The 17429-nt window shown below is 60.6% G+C and overlaps 1 protein-coding gene across 3 annotated transcripts in view; it reads left to right on the top strand.

Moving 5' to 3' along the window:
- The window catches only part of PRDM15 (PR/SET domain 15), a 42176-nt gene that overhangs the window by 17715 nt on the left and 7032 nt on the right, over positions 1–17429 (top strand). For all 3 annotated transcript variants that reach the window (XR_003680831.2, XM_024120443.3, XM_028492679.2), the window contains 10 exons: positions 3752–3919; positions 6075–6172; positions 8336–8467; positions 9056–9190; positions 9962–10125; positions 11029–11108; positions 11386–11505; positions 14256–14387; positions 15973–16056; positions 16478–16653. Coding sequence is in view for 2 of the 3 variants with exons in the window: in XM_024120443.3 (XP_023976211.1) it covers positions 3752–3919; positions 6075–6172; positions 8336–8467; positions 9056–9190; positions 9962–10125; positions 11029–11108; positions 11386–11505; positions 14256–14387; positions 15973–16056; positions 16478–16653 (1289 nt within the window). In the remaining variant the exon portion in view is untranslated. The remainder of the gene's footprint in view (positions 1–3751; positions 3920–6074; positions 6173–8335; positions 8468–9055; positions 9191–9961; positions 10126–11028; positions 11109–11385; positions 11506–14255; positions 14388–15972; positions 16057–16477; positions 16654–17429) is intronic.

Below are 17429 nucleotides of genomic sequence, written 5' to 3'. Positions count from 1 at the left end.
TGTATCTCTGTGCTGGTCCTTGCTAGGGTGCCGGCCGGCCCGCATCTCAGGGCACCCTCACCCCGTCACCTAAATCGCCGCTGCCCCTCCCTGCCGGTGGCCGGCACCCGCTCCCGCAGCCTCTGCAGCGTCCCTTCGTTCGGTTCATTTGCTTGGTCCGCTTTGAGGGCTCCTGTTGGAAACCGCGGCTGGTTTCCTCCGTCCGCAGTGCCTCGCTCCCAGGGCGGGGCTCTTCTGAGCGGCAGGTGAGTCTTGTCTCACCTGAGCTCCGACAGCCCTGAGCGTCAGTCGCGGCATGAAGTGGCCTTGGAAGCTTCCAGGTGCACTTCCAGGTGCTACACCACCTGCATGCTGCAGCCCAGGTGCTCCCCAAACCTGGGGGAAATCCACCAAGCTTTTGATGCCGTATCAGTCAGAGGATCCTCGAGCTGTGCTTGTCGCCGGGCAGGATGGCGCCCCGTGAGGCCACGCTCGGTTCTGCACGAGCTCAGCGGGTGGGCCTCAGAGCGGAGGGTGATGCCCCCGTCCCGGCCCGGCTGTTTGCTGAGGCCCGCTGGGGGTTGAGGCAGAGAAGTGCTCTTCTTTTTATCTTCATTTCTCTGGACACAAATGAAACAGAAGGTACTAAGTCAAAGCAGCAGTTGCTACATGTCAGCAAAAGTTCTCTTAAACCAGACGTTTGTCTGTCTTCGTTACGTAGAAGTTAACAGAGCAGCGATGAATTGAGATGCAGTTTCTCTCCAATTTCAAAGGTCAGAACTTTTGGATGGAAGACAGAGGATAAACCTGGGAGCTGAGGTCATTTGTGTAATATATTATTTGCATGCTGTTGTACTTTCTTATAGTGTTCATGTTAGGAGAACGTGTCTTCCGTAGACCATTAAGTCAGGGAATTGTGTGAGCTTTGAAATGATGGGTCTGCTGGGCTTTTTCTCAAGCTTTCACTCAGCAGGGCCTGTCCTGGGTGTGAGGTGGCCCTCGTCTGCCCTCGACCTTCCTGAGGGAGCTGGAGAAGAGCAGAGGCTCACGTCCAGGCCCTCAGGCAAGACAGGGTCTCCCCGGAAATCCCCTGTCCCGCCTCCGGGTGACCCTGTGCCCCCTCCTTCACCGGAGCCCACGTGTTGGGCTGCACCCCCAGGCCTGCAAGCCTTGGGGCTGCCCAACCTCGAGACCAAAGAAAGAGCCCGGAGACAGTGACAGAGACATCAACGATTTATTGGATTTATCGGACGGGGGTGGGGGGGAACGTTACACGTCGGAAACAAAGGCCCTGAAGCCACACCCCGCCACGTGCAGAGGGCAGGCAACACACGTCAGGCAGAGATCTTCCCCCCTCAGGGGAGAAGGAGGCTGCGGTTATACAGGGGAAATGGACGTCTGGTTGGCTCATCAGTTACCAGGGAAACCAGCGGCTGGGGCACAGCCCTCCCAGCCCCTCAGGTTAACGACCATCAGGAGCGCAGGTGCTTCCCTTTAATGAACTGGCAGAAAGGCAGAGCCTTTCTGGCCTGAGCGTTAGTCGCCAGCTGGGGCAGGGGGCCAGCGGTTCAGGGGAGCGTGTGGAGGTGAGGCGGGCACTGGCTGGGCAGGGGGCGGACAGAGAGCGGGGCACAGCCATGCTGAGAGGCCTGACCGTCCACCACATAACAGGTGTTTGTTCTCAGTGGCTGCATTTGGTTAAAGCGTGAGTGTAGACCTCGAGGGCAGCAGGGGTTACGGGTGGGAGAAGGTTGTCTCGAGCGCCTGCCTGGATTCCTGAACTGGTGACCCGTGGACGCCATGGCAGGAAGAGCCCCCGTGGTGACAGCCTGGCCCGGACAGCTGCTGCTTCACCCGGCGAAGGCCACACCGGAGCTGTTGGGGATGGTTGGAGGTGGGTCCTCTCCATACGCTGGGAGGGACTCGACCCGTTAGAGAGAAGAAGCGAAAGTCCAAGGGCCGCGCTGCACCTTCCACGGCCGTCGGGTTCCTGGGCCTGTGGGCCACCTGCCCAGGAGGGGGGCTTACCCGTGTGGTTCAGCAGGCCCAGGGTGGACGGGGTCTCGGGTGATCTGATGGAACAGCCCTGTAAGGCGCGGCCCTTCACAGAGCAGGATGGCAGACGCGCCCTTGTCTCTGGTGGTCTCATTCCTAAGGATCCGTGCTGAGGAGATCTAGCAGGAAAAGGATCGTTAAGTTACCTACAGTATCAAAAATGATGAAGTAAACCGCGATGTATGAACTGGGTGGAATATCATGTGACCACTAAAATAAGCATGGCAATGTCTGCACGATAAGCACAGGTACTGCGCGCGCACAGACGCGCGGACAGGGGATCGTGTGGCTACCCCGGGGCCTCCGCCTGGGCTGCACATCGGGGTCCGCCTGGCAGAAGTTAGCCTGCTGAGGCCTGAGTCCCCGGGGACGCTGGGCAGAGTCTGGAGCCGGTTTGGTCGGAACAGCTGCCTGGGGGACGCTGCTCAGCATACAGGGCACGGGACAGCCTCCCGCGGTGATCCGGCCAGAACGTCACCAGCGGCCAGGCTGGATTCCCGGACGCGGGAGCCCCACCGTGCAGCAGAGTCAGGACCGCGGTCAGAATCGCCGCAGAAAACGGAACTTGGCCTCCGGCCTCCGGGATTCGCGCGTTCAGCAAACGTTTACTGACTGCGGGAAGTGGTCAGTGGGCTGTAGCCACAGGCCCCGAAATGAGGGTGACACGGTGTGACCTCAGGCCCTCGCTCTGGAGGGGGACACGCACACTGTCACGCCCACCCGCTCAGGTGACACGGGACGGTGTTCCCGGCGCCGCGGGAGGGCCGTGGGCGGTGAGAGCTGCCTTTCGGGGCTGGTCTGGGTGACGGACCCGTGGGCAGTTACGTGTCCTGGCCGGAGCAGGGTGGGCGTGGTCGGGTGGAGGGCAGAGGACGAGTCTGAGAGGAGAGCGCAGGCCGAGGCCCCGAGACCCCCTTCACCAGGGGCGGAGGCAGACAGCTGAAGAGGAGCCAGGGCCGGGCAGGTGCCCTGCTGGCCCCTGTGCTTGTGTTGATGGGGGGCAGACCCCCCCCGGGCCGGGGGGAGGGGACAGGACACCTCAGGGTCGCCTTGGGCACCTGGAGGGAGAGAGCAGGGTGAGGACTGTCAGAGGCCCTGGTGGGGCAGTCTGGCCACCTTTGGGGAGGGACTAGGCAGGGACACCGGGCTGTGGGTGTCTCTGAAGGCTTCACCGTGGGGAGGGGGTGTTTGCAGGGGGTGGGTGCACGTCTCCCAAAGGGGACCTGGGGACCAGACGGTTTTGTTAGGTGGGAGACGTTGGGGGTGTCTTTGCGCGATGGGGGAGGAGCCCGTGGAGGGCGCGTGGGAGAGGAGGGGCAGGTGATGGGGGCGCTTCGGAGGAGCCGTGGGGCGGGGCAGGATGCCGCTCATCTGACGCCGGGGGAAGCAGGGGCCGGCGCTGCGGTCAGGTTGGGTGAGGGGCTGAGGGCCCAGGACAGCTGTGGTCCAGCCGCTTTCCTCGCCACGGATCCCCAGATGCTGTGGGAGGCTTGTGGCACCAGGGAGGAAGGAGGTGAGCTACCTGTCTGCTCTGCACGCTGCTCAGGCCTGGCTTGGCGGGGTGGGGGGCGGGGGGGCTTGGTCAGCTCAGGTGGTGCCCTTTCCTGGCCCCGCCCTCCTTCTGTGCCTCGTTGCCGGTCCCACGGCCGTGATGTTGAGCCTGTACTCGGTGTCACGTACCTGAAAGTTGCTGTGTGTTTCCCTGCTTCCTCGACAGATGATAAGACGTTCCAATGTGAGATGTGTTTCAGATTCTTCTCCACCAACAGCAACCTTTCCAAGCACAAGAAGAAGCACGGGGACAAGAAGTTTGCCTGTGAAGTCTGCAACAAAATGTTCTACCGCAAGGATGTCATGCTGGACCACCAGAGGAGGCACCTGGAAGGTGAATGCACCTGCCGGGGAGGGGGCGGGGCTCACGCTGGCCCCGTCTCTGTGGGTGCCTGTTGGCGGGGCGCCACCTCATGGGAATCGGCTCAGGCATCCAGAGGTGCTGATGGGGGATTAGAGCATCACGTGCGAGTGGGAACGGTTGGAAATGTCCCAGACGCTCCACAGCGGGGAAAGTTAGGAAAACCAGACCCTTTGTAGGACTGAATTTTATCAGTCACCGAAAACCTTTTGTTTTCAGAGAGCTTAATATTGTGAGAAAATGCTTTCCATACGAAAGTAGGAGAAAAGCAGTGTATGAAATCTCACATGGGGTGTGGTGCGCTTTCAGCCGTGTGCGTGGAACGGAACGTTTCAGGCGGAGGCTGTTTGGGGCCGTGAGTGATTTTGCCCTTGTTGCTCTGTTTCCCCAGGGACCCCGATGACCCTTGCCGTTTGCGGTGGGCTTGGGGTGCCTGGGGGCTGCCTGTCGTGTGGTGGGTTTACGAGAGGCCAGCGCAGGAGAAAGACGGACTTCAGTGGGGTCACTGATGGCGGGGAAGGCGGGAGGCAGCACGATGAGGGACGAGGTGGGGTTGCGGGCGACCCCAAGGGCAGACCCCGAGCTGTGCAGGGGAAGGCAGGGGCCCCGAGAGAAGAGAGAGACCGGGGACCTTGGGCCACAGGTGTGTCCCGAGCACCTACCCTACCTGGGAGGCTTTCTCAAAGAGCCTGCTCAGACGGACCCTCTTTCAAAATAGCATTTTAGTTTTAGGGATCTTGACGTTTTGGTTTTTTACCCTAAAACCCACTGCCCTCTTGCTGACCAGCCTCTGTAAGAAGCACTCACTGACCCGAGCACCTTGTTATAAAAGTCTGAACAAAATCGTTTTACAAAGAATTGTAAATGAAGTATATGCTTGTCGGGGGAGAAAGGTCAGAAAACGAAGTTGTACGCGAAGTCTGACCATCGCACACAGCTGTGCATGTACACGTGTCTTCGTGGCTTTTAAAGCAAGCCTGGAGTCAGGTCACGTCCTGCATCACCTTTGCACTCTGCCTCTTTACCTGGCCCTTCTTCACGTGGGTTCATAAGCTCCACCTCCTTCCATCTGTGAGCCGGTGCTGCACTTAGCGCCTGGTGTCCACTAAGTGGGTGGCCTTGGTCACGCTGCTGGGCCTCGGCTTCCTCCCCTGTGTTGCGGGGTGGCCGTTGCGCTGACCTGCTGGGCCGGCGGAACCGGGCCCTGATGCCAAAGCCCCGGGCGGGCCCGCGAGTGCCGCCATCACTGCCGGAAGTCAGGTGTTTCCTGAGCGACAGATACGTGCGTTGCATCTTACAACTTTATCCTACAACATTTTACAGCGGACACGCTCAGATCATTTTCCTCGGGAATGAGCGAATGCTGTGTGGCCGTTGCATGGTTTTTCCCGCTATACTGAAGCGTAATCCACGCCCGGTTCAGAGCTGTGTGCTTTACACCGCTGGGAGCGTTTTGGGGAGTGACGTACTTGTCTCCAGGCCCGCGTGCTGGCCGTTCTGAGCCCAGCTGTGCGGGAATGTCCCAGAAGGACGGGTCAGCGGTGTGGAGAGAGACCATGAGAAGGAACTACTCTCTTTCTTTTGTTCAGAGATTCCCTGTTTCTTGAGAACTTCTAAGTCTGTTTCGATCCCAATTATGAACACTTATGCCTTAAAACCACAGAAACTTTATTATTTTCTGACTTCTTACCTTGATCGTCATTGGGCTGATTTAATTTGAAGGATGAATATTAGTGTCTTTTTAATAAAAATGCCCTCCTACTTACAGATACCTCTGAGACCCCCCCCCACCACACCTTTCTCTTGAGCCTTTAGATTGAGCACAGATACCTCCCTTACCAGTAGCTCATTCTGACCCCTCTGCGTGGAAAGCTCAAGACGCTTGGTGCCCTTGGATTTTTCCAAGTTTCAGGTGTGGCCCGGGTTCCGGAGTCGGCGGTGCGGGCCGCCTGCCCTCTCTCCCGGCTCCCGTGTCGGAGCGCCGGTGCGTCCATGGACGAGTGAGCCCGCTCGCTCCTTTGTCCCACCCGTGGGCAGCCCTGTCCTCCGTCCGCTGGAGGTGGCCCTGGCTGCTGTGGGAAGGTCTCATGTATACTGACTCTCTCGGGCGGGGGGCGGGGGGTTTCAGGAGTGCGGCGGGTGAAGAGGGAAGACGTGGAGGCCGGCGGTGGCGAGAACCTGGTGCGCTACAGGAAGGAGCCGTCGGGATGCCCGGTGTGCGGCAAGGTAACGCGGGCTCGGCCCGGGGCCCGGGGCCCGGCTCCCCTTTTCTTACGGGAAGACTCAGAGCTCTATGCACTGTGTGTGGCGGGGGAGGGGGAATGTTCAGATCGAGTGGGTACTCGGCGTCCCGAGCCGCGGCGTCCCCTCACTTGGTGCTCTGGTCATCTGCTCTCTTGCTGTGGAGGAAGGAGCTCAGCCTTGTCTCCCTTCGGCCACGATTTTCCACTAGTGCCACCCCGGCACGAACACTCCGTCTCCAGCACCCCGAGCCACGTGCCTCTGGCGGAGACGGGATGTCCGGGTTTATTTTCCTGGTCAGCGCTGGTCCCCCTGCAGCGTTTGCCTGTGAGAGACCGACCGAGCCACAGCCGTGTGCTCCGTGCCCGGTCCACGGATGCCGGCGCCCCGAGCGAGCAGATCTGCCCGGGGCGTCGGGCTGGCCGTCGGGGGGGTTGACTCCTCAGCAGGCCCTAAACGTCCGGAGTACACTGCCCATCCGAGCAGCCCCGGGCCACGCCAGCCCTGCACGGGGAACCCTGTCCGGGCGCTGCCGTGCAGGCCACGTCAGCTAACCACGTGAGATGGCGGCGGTCTTTGCGCACAAACGCCTGGTCCCGGCTGGAGGTGCGGTTGCCCGTTCCTTAGGCTCACCTCCCGTGACTCGGCTCGCCCAGGTTCTCAGCCACGCGCAGCCCACGTGAGCCGCGTGGCCCTGGAGCGACAGCAGCCGCCGGAAGGGAAGGCCTGGGCCGTCCGCCAGCTGTGACTCGGCCCAGCCAGCTGGCACGTGGCAGCATTGCCAGATCTTTTGACCTTTTCAAGAGAAAACGGAACCCCGTGTTTTTACGGGAAATTTCCTGATTTTTTTTCAAACCACAAAGCAACAGGTCCGCAGGGTAGCGTGGCCTGTGGGCTCCACGCTGGGGCTCTGACTTAGTGTGGGTTTGGGGGTGGGAGGGGGTGGGGGAGCCCGCGTGGCCAGGCCGGGCCGCTCGCGGGCAGGGGTGGGTGGAGGCTGCCCCGTGTTCACGTGTCCTGCCCATTCTACCCACTGACCACCGGCTCTGAGGAGTGGTGGCGCCGCGTCCCTTCCCTGTCCTTGGGAGATGGTGTACGTGAAACCAGCCGGCTGTGTGACCGACATTCAGACGCCTCTTATTCTGCGAAACGTTCACTGAACACTCACAGAGGGTCCAGGCAGGCGGTGAGAGAGCCGGAATGCCTCTAGAACTGACTTCTTCATTGCTTCCAAGTACCCCTGTCTCCAGCCCCGTCTGCCTGGAGAACACAGGTGCCGGGGGACACCTGCAGCCTCCGTCCCACCCTGGAGGCCCGTCTTCCCGCCCTGCTGACTCCTCTTCCCGCCCAGCCTCCCTGGGCTGTGGTCTCAGGGCCGTTGGCCCCAGGTCACCTGCAGATCTTGAAAAGCCGTGCGCCGTGAAGGCGTTAGCCTCCGTTCCCCACGGACCGTTTCCCTTTCGTTCACGGCTTGTTCTCTTCCTGAGGCCACGCGTGGTCGGGGTGAGCGCTAAGGAGGCCTGCTCTCCAGGCTGCTCGGCCACGGGGCGAAGGCCGTGTGGACGGAGACTCTCAGATCAGTGCGGGCCCTGGGGGTCGTCTCTGCTGCCCATGTCGTCCACTGAGCTCTGCCGGTGGACGCGGGGCGGCACCCGGCCTGTGGGCGGCAGAGGGGACACCCGGTGGGTGAGTACTGGGTGAGTGGCCGCGTCTCCACACTCATCACTTTAGACCTCAGGACGCACTGAGAAACCGGCGGGGGCGGTGTGAGTTGTGCATGAAATGCGGAACACCCGCTGGGGACGTAACTCTTTTTTGACATCCGCTTTCAGAGCACTGCGGCTGTTTCTGTGACGTAGTCTCCCTGGTAGGCCCCATCCTAGCGAAGTATTTAAGTGAGCTGAATGAAATTGAGCAGAATACCGTTCATGGTGAAGACGAGACGACGCTTAGCTCTGTAGTGTAATGTAAGCGCCTATGTAAACGGCCATGATTCTAGCACCACGTGATGATTTGTGTCTCAGACACTGAGGAGTTGCTGCAGCTCAAACCCCGGGGAGAGACTGCGTTTTTGTGCCCGGTTACGGTCTCCCAGCGGGCCGGGCTCCACGGTAACAGGCTTCTCCGGCCCGGCTCTCCTCCCCGCAGGTGTTCTCCTGCAGGAGCAACATGAACAAGCACCTGCTGACCCACGGCGACAAGAAGTACACCTGTGAGATCTGCGGGCGCAAGTTCTTCCGCGTGGACGTGCTCCGGGATCACATCCACGTCCACTTTAAGGTGAGCTAGCGCCCCCCCCCGTCCCGGGCCGCGCGGGGGGCGGGGCCGGCCCTCGTGGTCAGCGTGGCCGCGTGGCCGCTCTTCCGGCGAGCTCTCTGGAGTCTTCTTGCTGTGTCTCCCGCAGCCCACCTGCAGGGCTCGCGTTAAGACCCCTCCGCGCTAGGTACCTCCCGGGAGAGGAACGAGGGTCGAGGGTCGGGACGGGGTGGGGGTGGGCATGTGCTTCCCTCGCTGCCTTTGAGGAAGGTGAGACGGGAGCTTGTGGGTGCGGCGGGGAGAGGAGTGAGGGTTCGGGGTCATGGCTCGGGGGGCCGGGGCAAGGAAGTGCCGATCCAGGGAAAAGGAGGGAGTGGTCGGTGGTGCCGAGGGCCACGTGAGGACGGAGAGCACGCCCTCCAGACGCGGCCCAGCAGCTCCAGCCCTGGCGTTCACAGTCACCTGAACGCGAGCGAGGCCCGATGGCACCGCCGTCGGGGGGTGGGGTGTCCCAGGCGCCCCGAGGGCACGGTTTCTGCATCCGGTCTACAAACCTCCGGTTAAAGCTCGCACCAAGCATGTTAGAAATCGGACACGGTGACTGTTGTGCAGGACATCGCGCTGATGGACGACCACCAGAGAGAGGAGTTCATCGGCAAAATTGGCATCTCCTCAGAAGAAAACGATGACAACTCCGATGAGAGCGCAGACTCGGAGCCTCACAAGTACAGCTGCAAAAGGTGTCAGGTAACCGGACCTCCAGCCTTCGAGCCCCGGCGCTGCGGGGCTGCGGGGCTGCCGGCCCGCAGAGGCTCTGGCATCGGAGGGGGCGCGCCTCACAGATGTCCTGGAAGGCGCCCCGGGTCTCGCTGCGTCTCAGGGATGGTGGGTACGGGTCTCACCGCCGTCGGGGGACCGCTGTCTCAGAATCAGTCTGGCCCACACGTGCCTGTGTGGCTGGCCGGTGGGGATCCGTGTCCATGAAGGTGGGCGCAGGCCAGGGCTCCTCTCTCCTCCGCCTGCCCCCCACACGGCAGGGACCCTTGCTTAGAGGCCGGGGGCGCGGTGAGTTTTCAGCAGTTTGCTGTACGGCCGTGCTCTCTGCGGCTCCACCGCTCGGAGCTGTGGTTCACCACTGCCGAGCAGGTCCCTGCGTTCTCCCTGGGCGTTCGCACCCGTGGGCTCGGCGCGGCACCTGGCCGCGCACCTGTCAGAGCCTTCAGGCTTGGGGGAGAGATGGGGTCAGGTGGGTGGAGAGGAGGGGCTTCTGGAAGCCGGCCGGGGCGGGGGGGGGGGGGGCGGGACCTGCCGGGAGGTCCAGGAGGACCTGGAGTCTGCTTCTTCTGGTCCCCCCCGCTTCGTGATTTTGCCCACCGCCGGCCCTGCTCTCAGGAGTCCCCCCTCTCCTGCTGGGAAGCGGCCTCTCCCCGGCGTCCAGGGCACCTGGGTGGCGGCGGCGCATCGTTAGCCGCGGAGATCCGGGCCGCGTGCGCACGTGAGCAGTGTGCGTGTCCGCAGCTCACCTTCGGCCGCGGGAAGGAGTACCTGAAGCACATCATGGAGGTGCACAAGGAGAAGGGCTACGGCTGCAGCATCTGCCACCGGCGCTTCGCCCTGAAGGCCACCTACCACGCCCACATGGTCATCCACCGCGAGAACCTGCCTGACCCCAACGTGCAGAAGTGAGGCCCCCCCGGGCAGGGGCTCCCTGGTCTCGGGTGGTGCGGAGGGGGGGCTGGCTTCCTTGCAGAGAGGCGGGTGCTCAGGTCAGCCGTCCGGAGCGTAGAGCAAGTTCTCTCTCCTCCGGGAGCCCTGGGCGGGTCTGTGGGAAGCGCTGGCCTCGCTCCTTCGTGGGTCATCAGGCCTCTCCCAGCTTGCACGCCTTCCCGGACCCCCGGCACGGTGGGCCGCCTTGCAGGCCCTGCCTGCATAGGACCAGAGCCCCTTTGCCCCACAGTAATTAGGTTTCGTGAACGTCAGTCCCACATCTGGCTACAGCCCGTAATCAGCGCTGTGTGTCCAAGCAAGTCGGGCAACAGCCCTGTTGAGAGCTGAGTAGTCCGCTCGGGCTGCCGACTGGGCGGCTTGGACAGCAGAAGTGTATTATCTCAGTGCTGAAGGCCGGACGTTCTAGATGCAGCAGAGCTTCTGCTTCCTTCTGCGACCGTGAGGGAGCAGCTGTCCCAGGCTCTGTCCTTGGCGTGTGGATGCCGTCTTCTCCCCGCGTCCTCGTGGCCTTCCCTTTGTGCGCGTCTCTGTGTCCCTGTTTATGAGGGCACCAGTCACACTGGATTAGGGCCTGCCGTGAGGACCTCGCTTTTAACTTAGCCGCCTCGGTGAGGACCCCCATCTCCAAGCGCCGTCGCCTTCCGCGGCGCTGGGAATCAGGACACCGGCATGTGAATTTTGCGGGGGTCGGTTCAGCCCAGATGGAGGCTGACGTCTCTGGGCCCCTTGTCCCCCCACGCCAGCACCTTTTATCCCCCCCCCCCCCCCCGCTGGTAGAGGCGCCCAGGCAGGCGCTCTCGGCCGCCGGCGGCCCCGTGAGGCTGTGCGGGCCGTCCTGAGCCCGGGCCTGGTTTCAGGTACATCCACCCGTGCGAGATCTGCGGACGCATCTTCAACAGCATCGGGAACTTGGAGCGCCACAAACTCATCCACACAGGTAGCCGCGCCGGGGGGACGCGGGGGCCCGAGCCGCCTCCTGCCCGCCGGTCCTTCTCGCCTCCCTGCCGGTGCTTCTCTGTCCGTCTCTGCCACCGCTCCCCCCGCCGCGGCTCGGCCCCTCCCCGCTCTGGGGCCTCGCGGAGGCCGGGGAGGAGGGCGCAGCGGGCACTGCTCCAGCTGCAGGCGGGGGGCCGGACTTCTCCCGTCCCTGCCGTCACGGGGGGGACCGCGGGTGCGGATCCCCTGCTGTGAAAGTCCGACCTGTTTGTTTGTAGGTGTGAAAAGCCACGCCTGTGAGCAGTGTGGGAAGTCCTTTGCCAGGAAGGACATGCTAAAGGAACACATGCGCGTGCACGACAACATCCGCGAGTACCTGTGCGCCGAGTGTGGGAAAGGTGAGGGCAGGCGGGGGGACCCGGGCTGTGTGCTCGGCCTGGCGGGCGGGGAGGGGCGAAGGCGAGAGCGGGCGCACGGGGGTGGGGAGGGACCTGGCCGTCAGGCCACACGGGGCGGGGGGGCGTCGCCCAGACCCGAGTCATTTACTCAAGAAAGATAAGACCCGAAGAGGGTCAGCAAGAAAAATAAAGCCGTCCAAAGGCAGGGAGACGGGGTAAAGTCAAAGCACAGGTAAGTCGTTTTAAAAGTAGGGAAACAGTGCAACACATAATTCTTTGAAGTGCAGAATAATCTGAGGATCCTCATGTGGCCCGAGCATAGGCGCCAAATCCCCGACCTCCGACTGGGACTACTGACTAGGGCCAGCTGTGCGTTAAGACAGAGGTGTACGGTTATCACCGTGACCTTTATTTCAGTCAGGTGAGACGAGTTAAATGATAACAAATCTACTAATAAAGTATCTCACATCAGTAAGTGGAAAACGAGGAACAAAAAGGTACTCGCAGTACACGGTAAAATTTTAACCCATTTCTGTTTGAAAACAACCCAGAACTGTCAGGAAGACTTGGGGCAGCGGATCTTTGGTGCTTTCAAGTGGCCGCCAGTGTTCTGTGTCGTGGAGCGCGGCAGTGCCACCCTCCTTCAGATATGGGACTGATCAAGTTCATCTGCCTTGCTGTGAGGGTCTTTTAAGAAACTTAATATTCCATAAAGTTTTTACTTTTTTCCTTTATGTGATTTTTAGGCAAGTACGAAGAAAACACAGATGCCCCGTAATTCCACTCACTGGATAACCCCCTGCTAGACTCATAAAATAAGATTACATGCAGAAGGCTAAAAGAACTGCAGAGAAAAGCAGAAAGTGCACAGTCCCCCACCCCTGGCCCCCAGTCCCTCTCTGCACAGGTGACGGTTTCTTGTCTGTTCTCCAGAGTAACTGTGTGCAGTGTGTAGATGGTTTTATTGAAAGAGTAACCCGGGCACCTAACCAAAAAAAAAAATCTGTTTTACACAAATGGATATGCAAAGTAAAATTCCCGCCTCGGACCTCAGTTACGCTCTTCAAAAGCAGCATGTGATGGTTGTGCACCGACATTTCTAGAAGTTTCTACGCGTGTCTTAGCGCCGGCCGTGCTGGCTGGAGCTCCAGCTGCAGCCGCGTCTTTGCCGCAGCAATCCCAGCCCCTTTCCCACAGAGCTAGAGCCAGGTAGAGGTGGGAAGGCTTGTAGGTAGACAGGTGTGGTGGGCCGTCCCCCCAGCTGGGCAGGGGGCAACCACACCTGAGACCTGAGTGCTGCTCATTGGGCCCCGGCAGGTCAGGGAGGGGTTGCCCAGGGTGGGCGCTGAGGTCTGCGTCGCATCTTGTGTTACATACGTTTGTATATCTGAAGTGTATTTAATGTTTAGTTGCATGATTTCTTTCATGACTTCTGAATACTTTAAATACACTGCATGTGTTCATACTTGGGTTACCATATTTATTTTCCATAATCCTAAACTATCAGTGGTCGTTTTACTTTCATATTATGATCACTGGCACATGCAAAAGCAGATGCTTGTGCTTAGCTGTTCTTTCCATACCTTACTTTGTATTTACTTCCGTATCCATCTTGGTGATCTTTTCGTATCAGGCAAATATTGCCCGAATTTTCCTCTCAAAACCTTGATAGGATTCCATCCTGTGGATTCCTACAACCAGACCCTGTAATTTATATCTTCAGGGGTTTTTTGGTGTGCAGTCTTTTATCATTCCAGGTGATGTTGCGGGAAATGCCCTTGCTTATTATTATCAGTACTTTACATTTTCCCCCCAAATTCTGGACCTGACCGGGTCTTATTCAAATGGGAGGCTGTAGAAGTAACGAGAGTCCCGTCACCTGGCAGCGGAGACCCGTGTGCCACGCCTGGTGGGTTTCCACGTATAGCACTAGTAGCCGAGGATACACAGGAAGATTCGTTCAAAACACTTCATGCACCATGAGATGCTAAGGCTGCCCCGCAGGCGCCCTTTGCCCACAGACCCTGCAGCCCTCCCTTCCCGTCCAGCACTGCTCACCTGGTGGCTCCCCTGGCCTGAGACCCTCCACCACTGATTCAGACCCTAAACCAGGGTCTTTCCTTCTTCAGCGCCTGAGTTAGGGAGGTTTTAGCATATTTCGCTCCTTTCCGCAAATGTTGACTTTGTTACGTTAACCCGAAGGTAGATGGAAAGTCTGTGTTTGGACCTTAAAGTATCTAATCTTAATCAACACTCACATCACCAAGATCGAGAGCGGGCTTCAGCAGACTTGGAGCCGCCTGCCGGATGATTCAGTTGGGTCACAGCGGTTAGATGTGCACCTCTCCCCGCAGCTCCCGTTGTTGGGAGCGCTGACCGTGCAGGCTGGCCGGGCACCTGCCGAGACGGGCCGTCTGGAAGTCGGCCTCGAGCCCCTGAGTCTGGCCTCCGAGGACACCCGGCCCGCCTCGCCGCTGGTGGAGGGGGCCCTCTCGGAGACGAGCCCCCGCGCCCTGTCCCTCCTCTTGGCTCTCACCCAGACCTGTGTCTGCCGGGGCGAGGGGGCGGGGTGCGCGCGCCGCTGGGGTCCGCGGCAGGGCGGGGGCCCCCGAAGACCCGCCGCGCTCCGGCCCCGTCCCGCAGGCATGAAGACCAAGCATGCGCTGCGCGCGAGGGGGCGGGGTGCGCGCGCCGCTGGGGTCCGCGGCAGGGCGGGGGCCCCCGAAGACCCGCCGCGCTCCGTCCCGCAGGCATGAAGACCAAGCATGCGCTGCGCCACCACATGAAGCTGCACAAGGGCATCAAGGAGTACGAGTGCAGGGAATGCCACCGCAAGTTCGCGCAGAAGGTCAACATGCTCAAGCACTACAAGCGGCACACAGGTGAGCCGGCCCCCGGCCGCGGCGCCCTCGCGCAGAGCGGGGCCAGGTCGGCGGAGCAGGTGCAGCTCGGGGAAGAGCCGCCGCTGCTCCGCGCGCTGGTTAGCTCCCGGCAGGCCCCAGGCTCCCTGGTCAGGCTCTAGGAGGTGGGTTGGTTAGGTAGCCGGTTTCTCAGGAGCTCCCGGTCCCCGCAAGCGCCCTCCATCCTCATGCGCCCTCACGGAGCTCGGGTTACCGCCCAGCTAGCCGTCCCCAACGCCTTCCCGTCCTCTCCGCCCTCTCCCTGCAGGAGCGTGTGAGGGAGAAACCGTCAGACGAGGGCCCGGGGCGTGTGTACACGCTGGTCATCCTGTCGTCTGGACAGGAGACTGGGCCGTCTTAAGTGTCCATCCGTAGGGCAGTGGCTAAATCATGGTGTGTTCACCATGAGGGACAGTGCGCCCCTGCAAGTGATGGAATCATGTGTTAAGTTACGCGGACATTCACGATCCAGCGGGAGACAAGCCAGCCTCTACAGCAAATGAGTTCATTGTTCTATAAAACATTTGTGTAGGGACGAACGTGTGTGTGTGAGGGGATTAAGGCCGACAGCGGAGTGAGAGACGGTTGCCCCTGGGTGGTGGGGTTGCGTCTGAAGTTTCTGGTAGGAGCCTCTGGTTGGTTCCGTGCTCTCCCTAAAACGCACCTGAGTCCTGCCACTACCTGGCCCGGCTTACCTGCGCGCCCACCTCTCTCGCTGCCCCCAGGGCTGTCCAGGCCGCCACGCAGGTCTGCTCCGGGTCCCCCTGGAGTGCCAGCCCCCAGGGCACTGGGCTTTCACAAAAGTGTGCTGCCCTCCTCTTCCTGGGGAAGCTCATCCGTTTCGCTTCCCCTTTTCTGGGAAGCGTCCAGCCCCTGGGACTGGGTCCTGCACCACCTCTCGGGTCTCACAACGCTGCACCTGCTGGGCTGTAGTGGCCTCTGGCCTCCGAAAGCCACGGTGAGCATACGAGGGGTTCGCGGAATACTGGGCCAAGATAGGTCCAAGATGAGTGGACCTTGAAAATCACTTACCTAGTTTTCCATTTGGGGGGATACCTTTATTTAAAAGGCATTCGGAGGACCCACCTTCTGTCAGTTTGGGGAGAGAAACAGTCCGGTGCCTTGGTGCTTCCTCGCCAGGTTGCAGGCAGGCAGGGTGGTCACCCCAGCCCGAGTGACTGATCTGAACACTCAGGACTGGAATGAAGCGGGTGGAAGCCTTAAACGTGTCATAAACGTGGCCCTGCCTCCCCTGGTCGCGAGCTGTGCAGGGTAAGCTCATTGAACCGGATTCTGCTGAGACTCTGGCAGTCTGTGGGCCTCGGGCTGAGACTGTCCTTGTCACCCCTCCTGCGGAAGGAGCTCGCCCGGGTGCCAGCCATAGGGTAGCTTTCAAGCCACAGTGTGCCGGTCGCGTGTGGGAATGAACATTTCCTGTCTGCTCTCTCCTGGTAATTTACCTCCCGTGCAGCTTCTGCAAATACGGAACTGTGTCAAGGACGAGACAGCTTCTGTGTGTAGTTAAAACACTCGTGAAACGTGAAATTAAGTGTGCCTTTTTCTGCAGGGATTAAAGATTTCATGTGCGAACTGTGCGGAAAAACGTTCAGTGAGAGAAACACGATGGAGACGCACAAGCTCATCCACACGGGTAAGCGGGGCACCTGGGGACCGGCCGGCCGCCCGCCGCGGTCTCCGCTGAGGCCATCGGAGCGTGCGCGGTGGGCAGGGCACGGCTGTGATGCTGTTGGTAGGCTTTTTCAGATGTCTTGGGGCTCTTCTGCCTTCACGATGGCCCCTTGCCCCCCAAAACTCAGCCCATCACAATTTTCGGACGTTGAAAACTTTGAATTTTCAAAATTTTCGGACATTGAAGTTTTCGGACGTTGTCCGAACCTTGACGTTTTCGGACATTGGAGTAGCGACTGGGCTCCGGGAGGGGGGGAGGCCGCGCTGCCCGTCCCGCGGCCTGACCACCGGGTGGGTGGCCCGGCCGGCGACCCGGGCCGCGCGTGCAGAGGCTGACCCGCTCACGACCCGTGCTTTCTCTTCTGCTCCGTGCGTGTGGGAAGTGGGCAAGCAGTGGACATGCTCCGTGTGCGACAAGAAGTACGTCACCGAGTACATGCTGCAGAAGCACGTGCAACTCACCCACGACAAGGTAGAGGCCCAGAGCTGCCAGCTGTGCGGGACCAAGGTGTCCACCAGGGCTTCCATGAGCAGGCACATGCGGCGCAAGCACCCCGAGGTGAGCCCGGGCGGGCGGCCCTCAGCCCGCCTCCCCCGCCTCCCCACGCAGGCCCGGCCCCTCTGCCCGGTGGCGGCTCCTGCCCAGAGACCCCGCCGCACTGGCGCACCATCCCCGCCCCTCGCAGGCCCGTGGTTCCTCCAGGCGGGGCCTGGGCCTGGCAGCTCCCCCCTGCCTGCGCGCCGACGGCGCTGAACGAGTGAGTGAACGAAGAGCCTGGGACGTGTTTTTTGCTGAGGTCATAAATTACATTCTCGCTGGAATTACAGCGAGACGGGAGTACGACCCCGACCCCTCCCCCTCGCCTCCCTTTGGGCAACTGAAAGAGGCTCAGGACGGGGAGCCTCCGTGTGGTGTTGGGGGCTGATTAGAAGGTGGCCCTGGGGACCGAGGGGGAGAAGCTGCATTGAGGCAGATAGACCCTGGCTCCCCCGGGGGCTGGTTCTAAAGGCAGGTCCAGGGCACTGGAGAATTTAATGCTTTTTTAAAAGAAGTAAACTGAAAAACAAAGCTAGAAGAAAGTACAGGAAAATAGTTATATCACTGAAAGGTGGAAAGTCTCTGAGCGCAAAAGCGGTGAAAGAAGTCTCGAACAAACGGTTTGACTAAGCGGCCTAACGTTTAGAACTTCTGTAGGTCAAAAGGGAAAACGGAAAAAACGTGTCCAGGTGTTACTACCGTTAACAGATAGAAACCGTTAACGTTAAAGGTAATACGCATTCCATGAGAAGAAGGCGAAGAACCCAGTGTGTCCTCGGAGGTTCACGAGAGGAAAC

This window comes from Physeter macrocephalus, chromosome 8, assembly GCF_002837175.3.
Source record: "Physeter macrocephalus isolate SW-GA chromosome 8, ASM283717v5, whole genome shotgun sequence".
Lineage (NCBI taxonomy): Eukaryota > Metazoa > Chordata > Mammalia > Artiodactyla > Physeteridae > Physeter > Physeter macrocephalus.
This window is presented reverse-complemented; position numbering and strand designations above follow the sequence as displayed.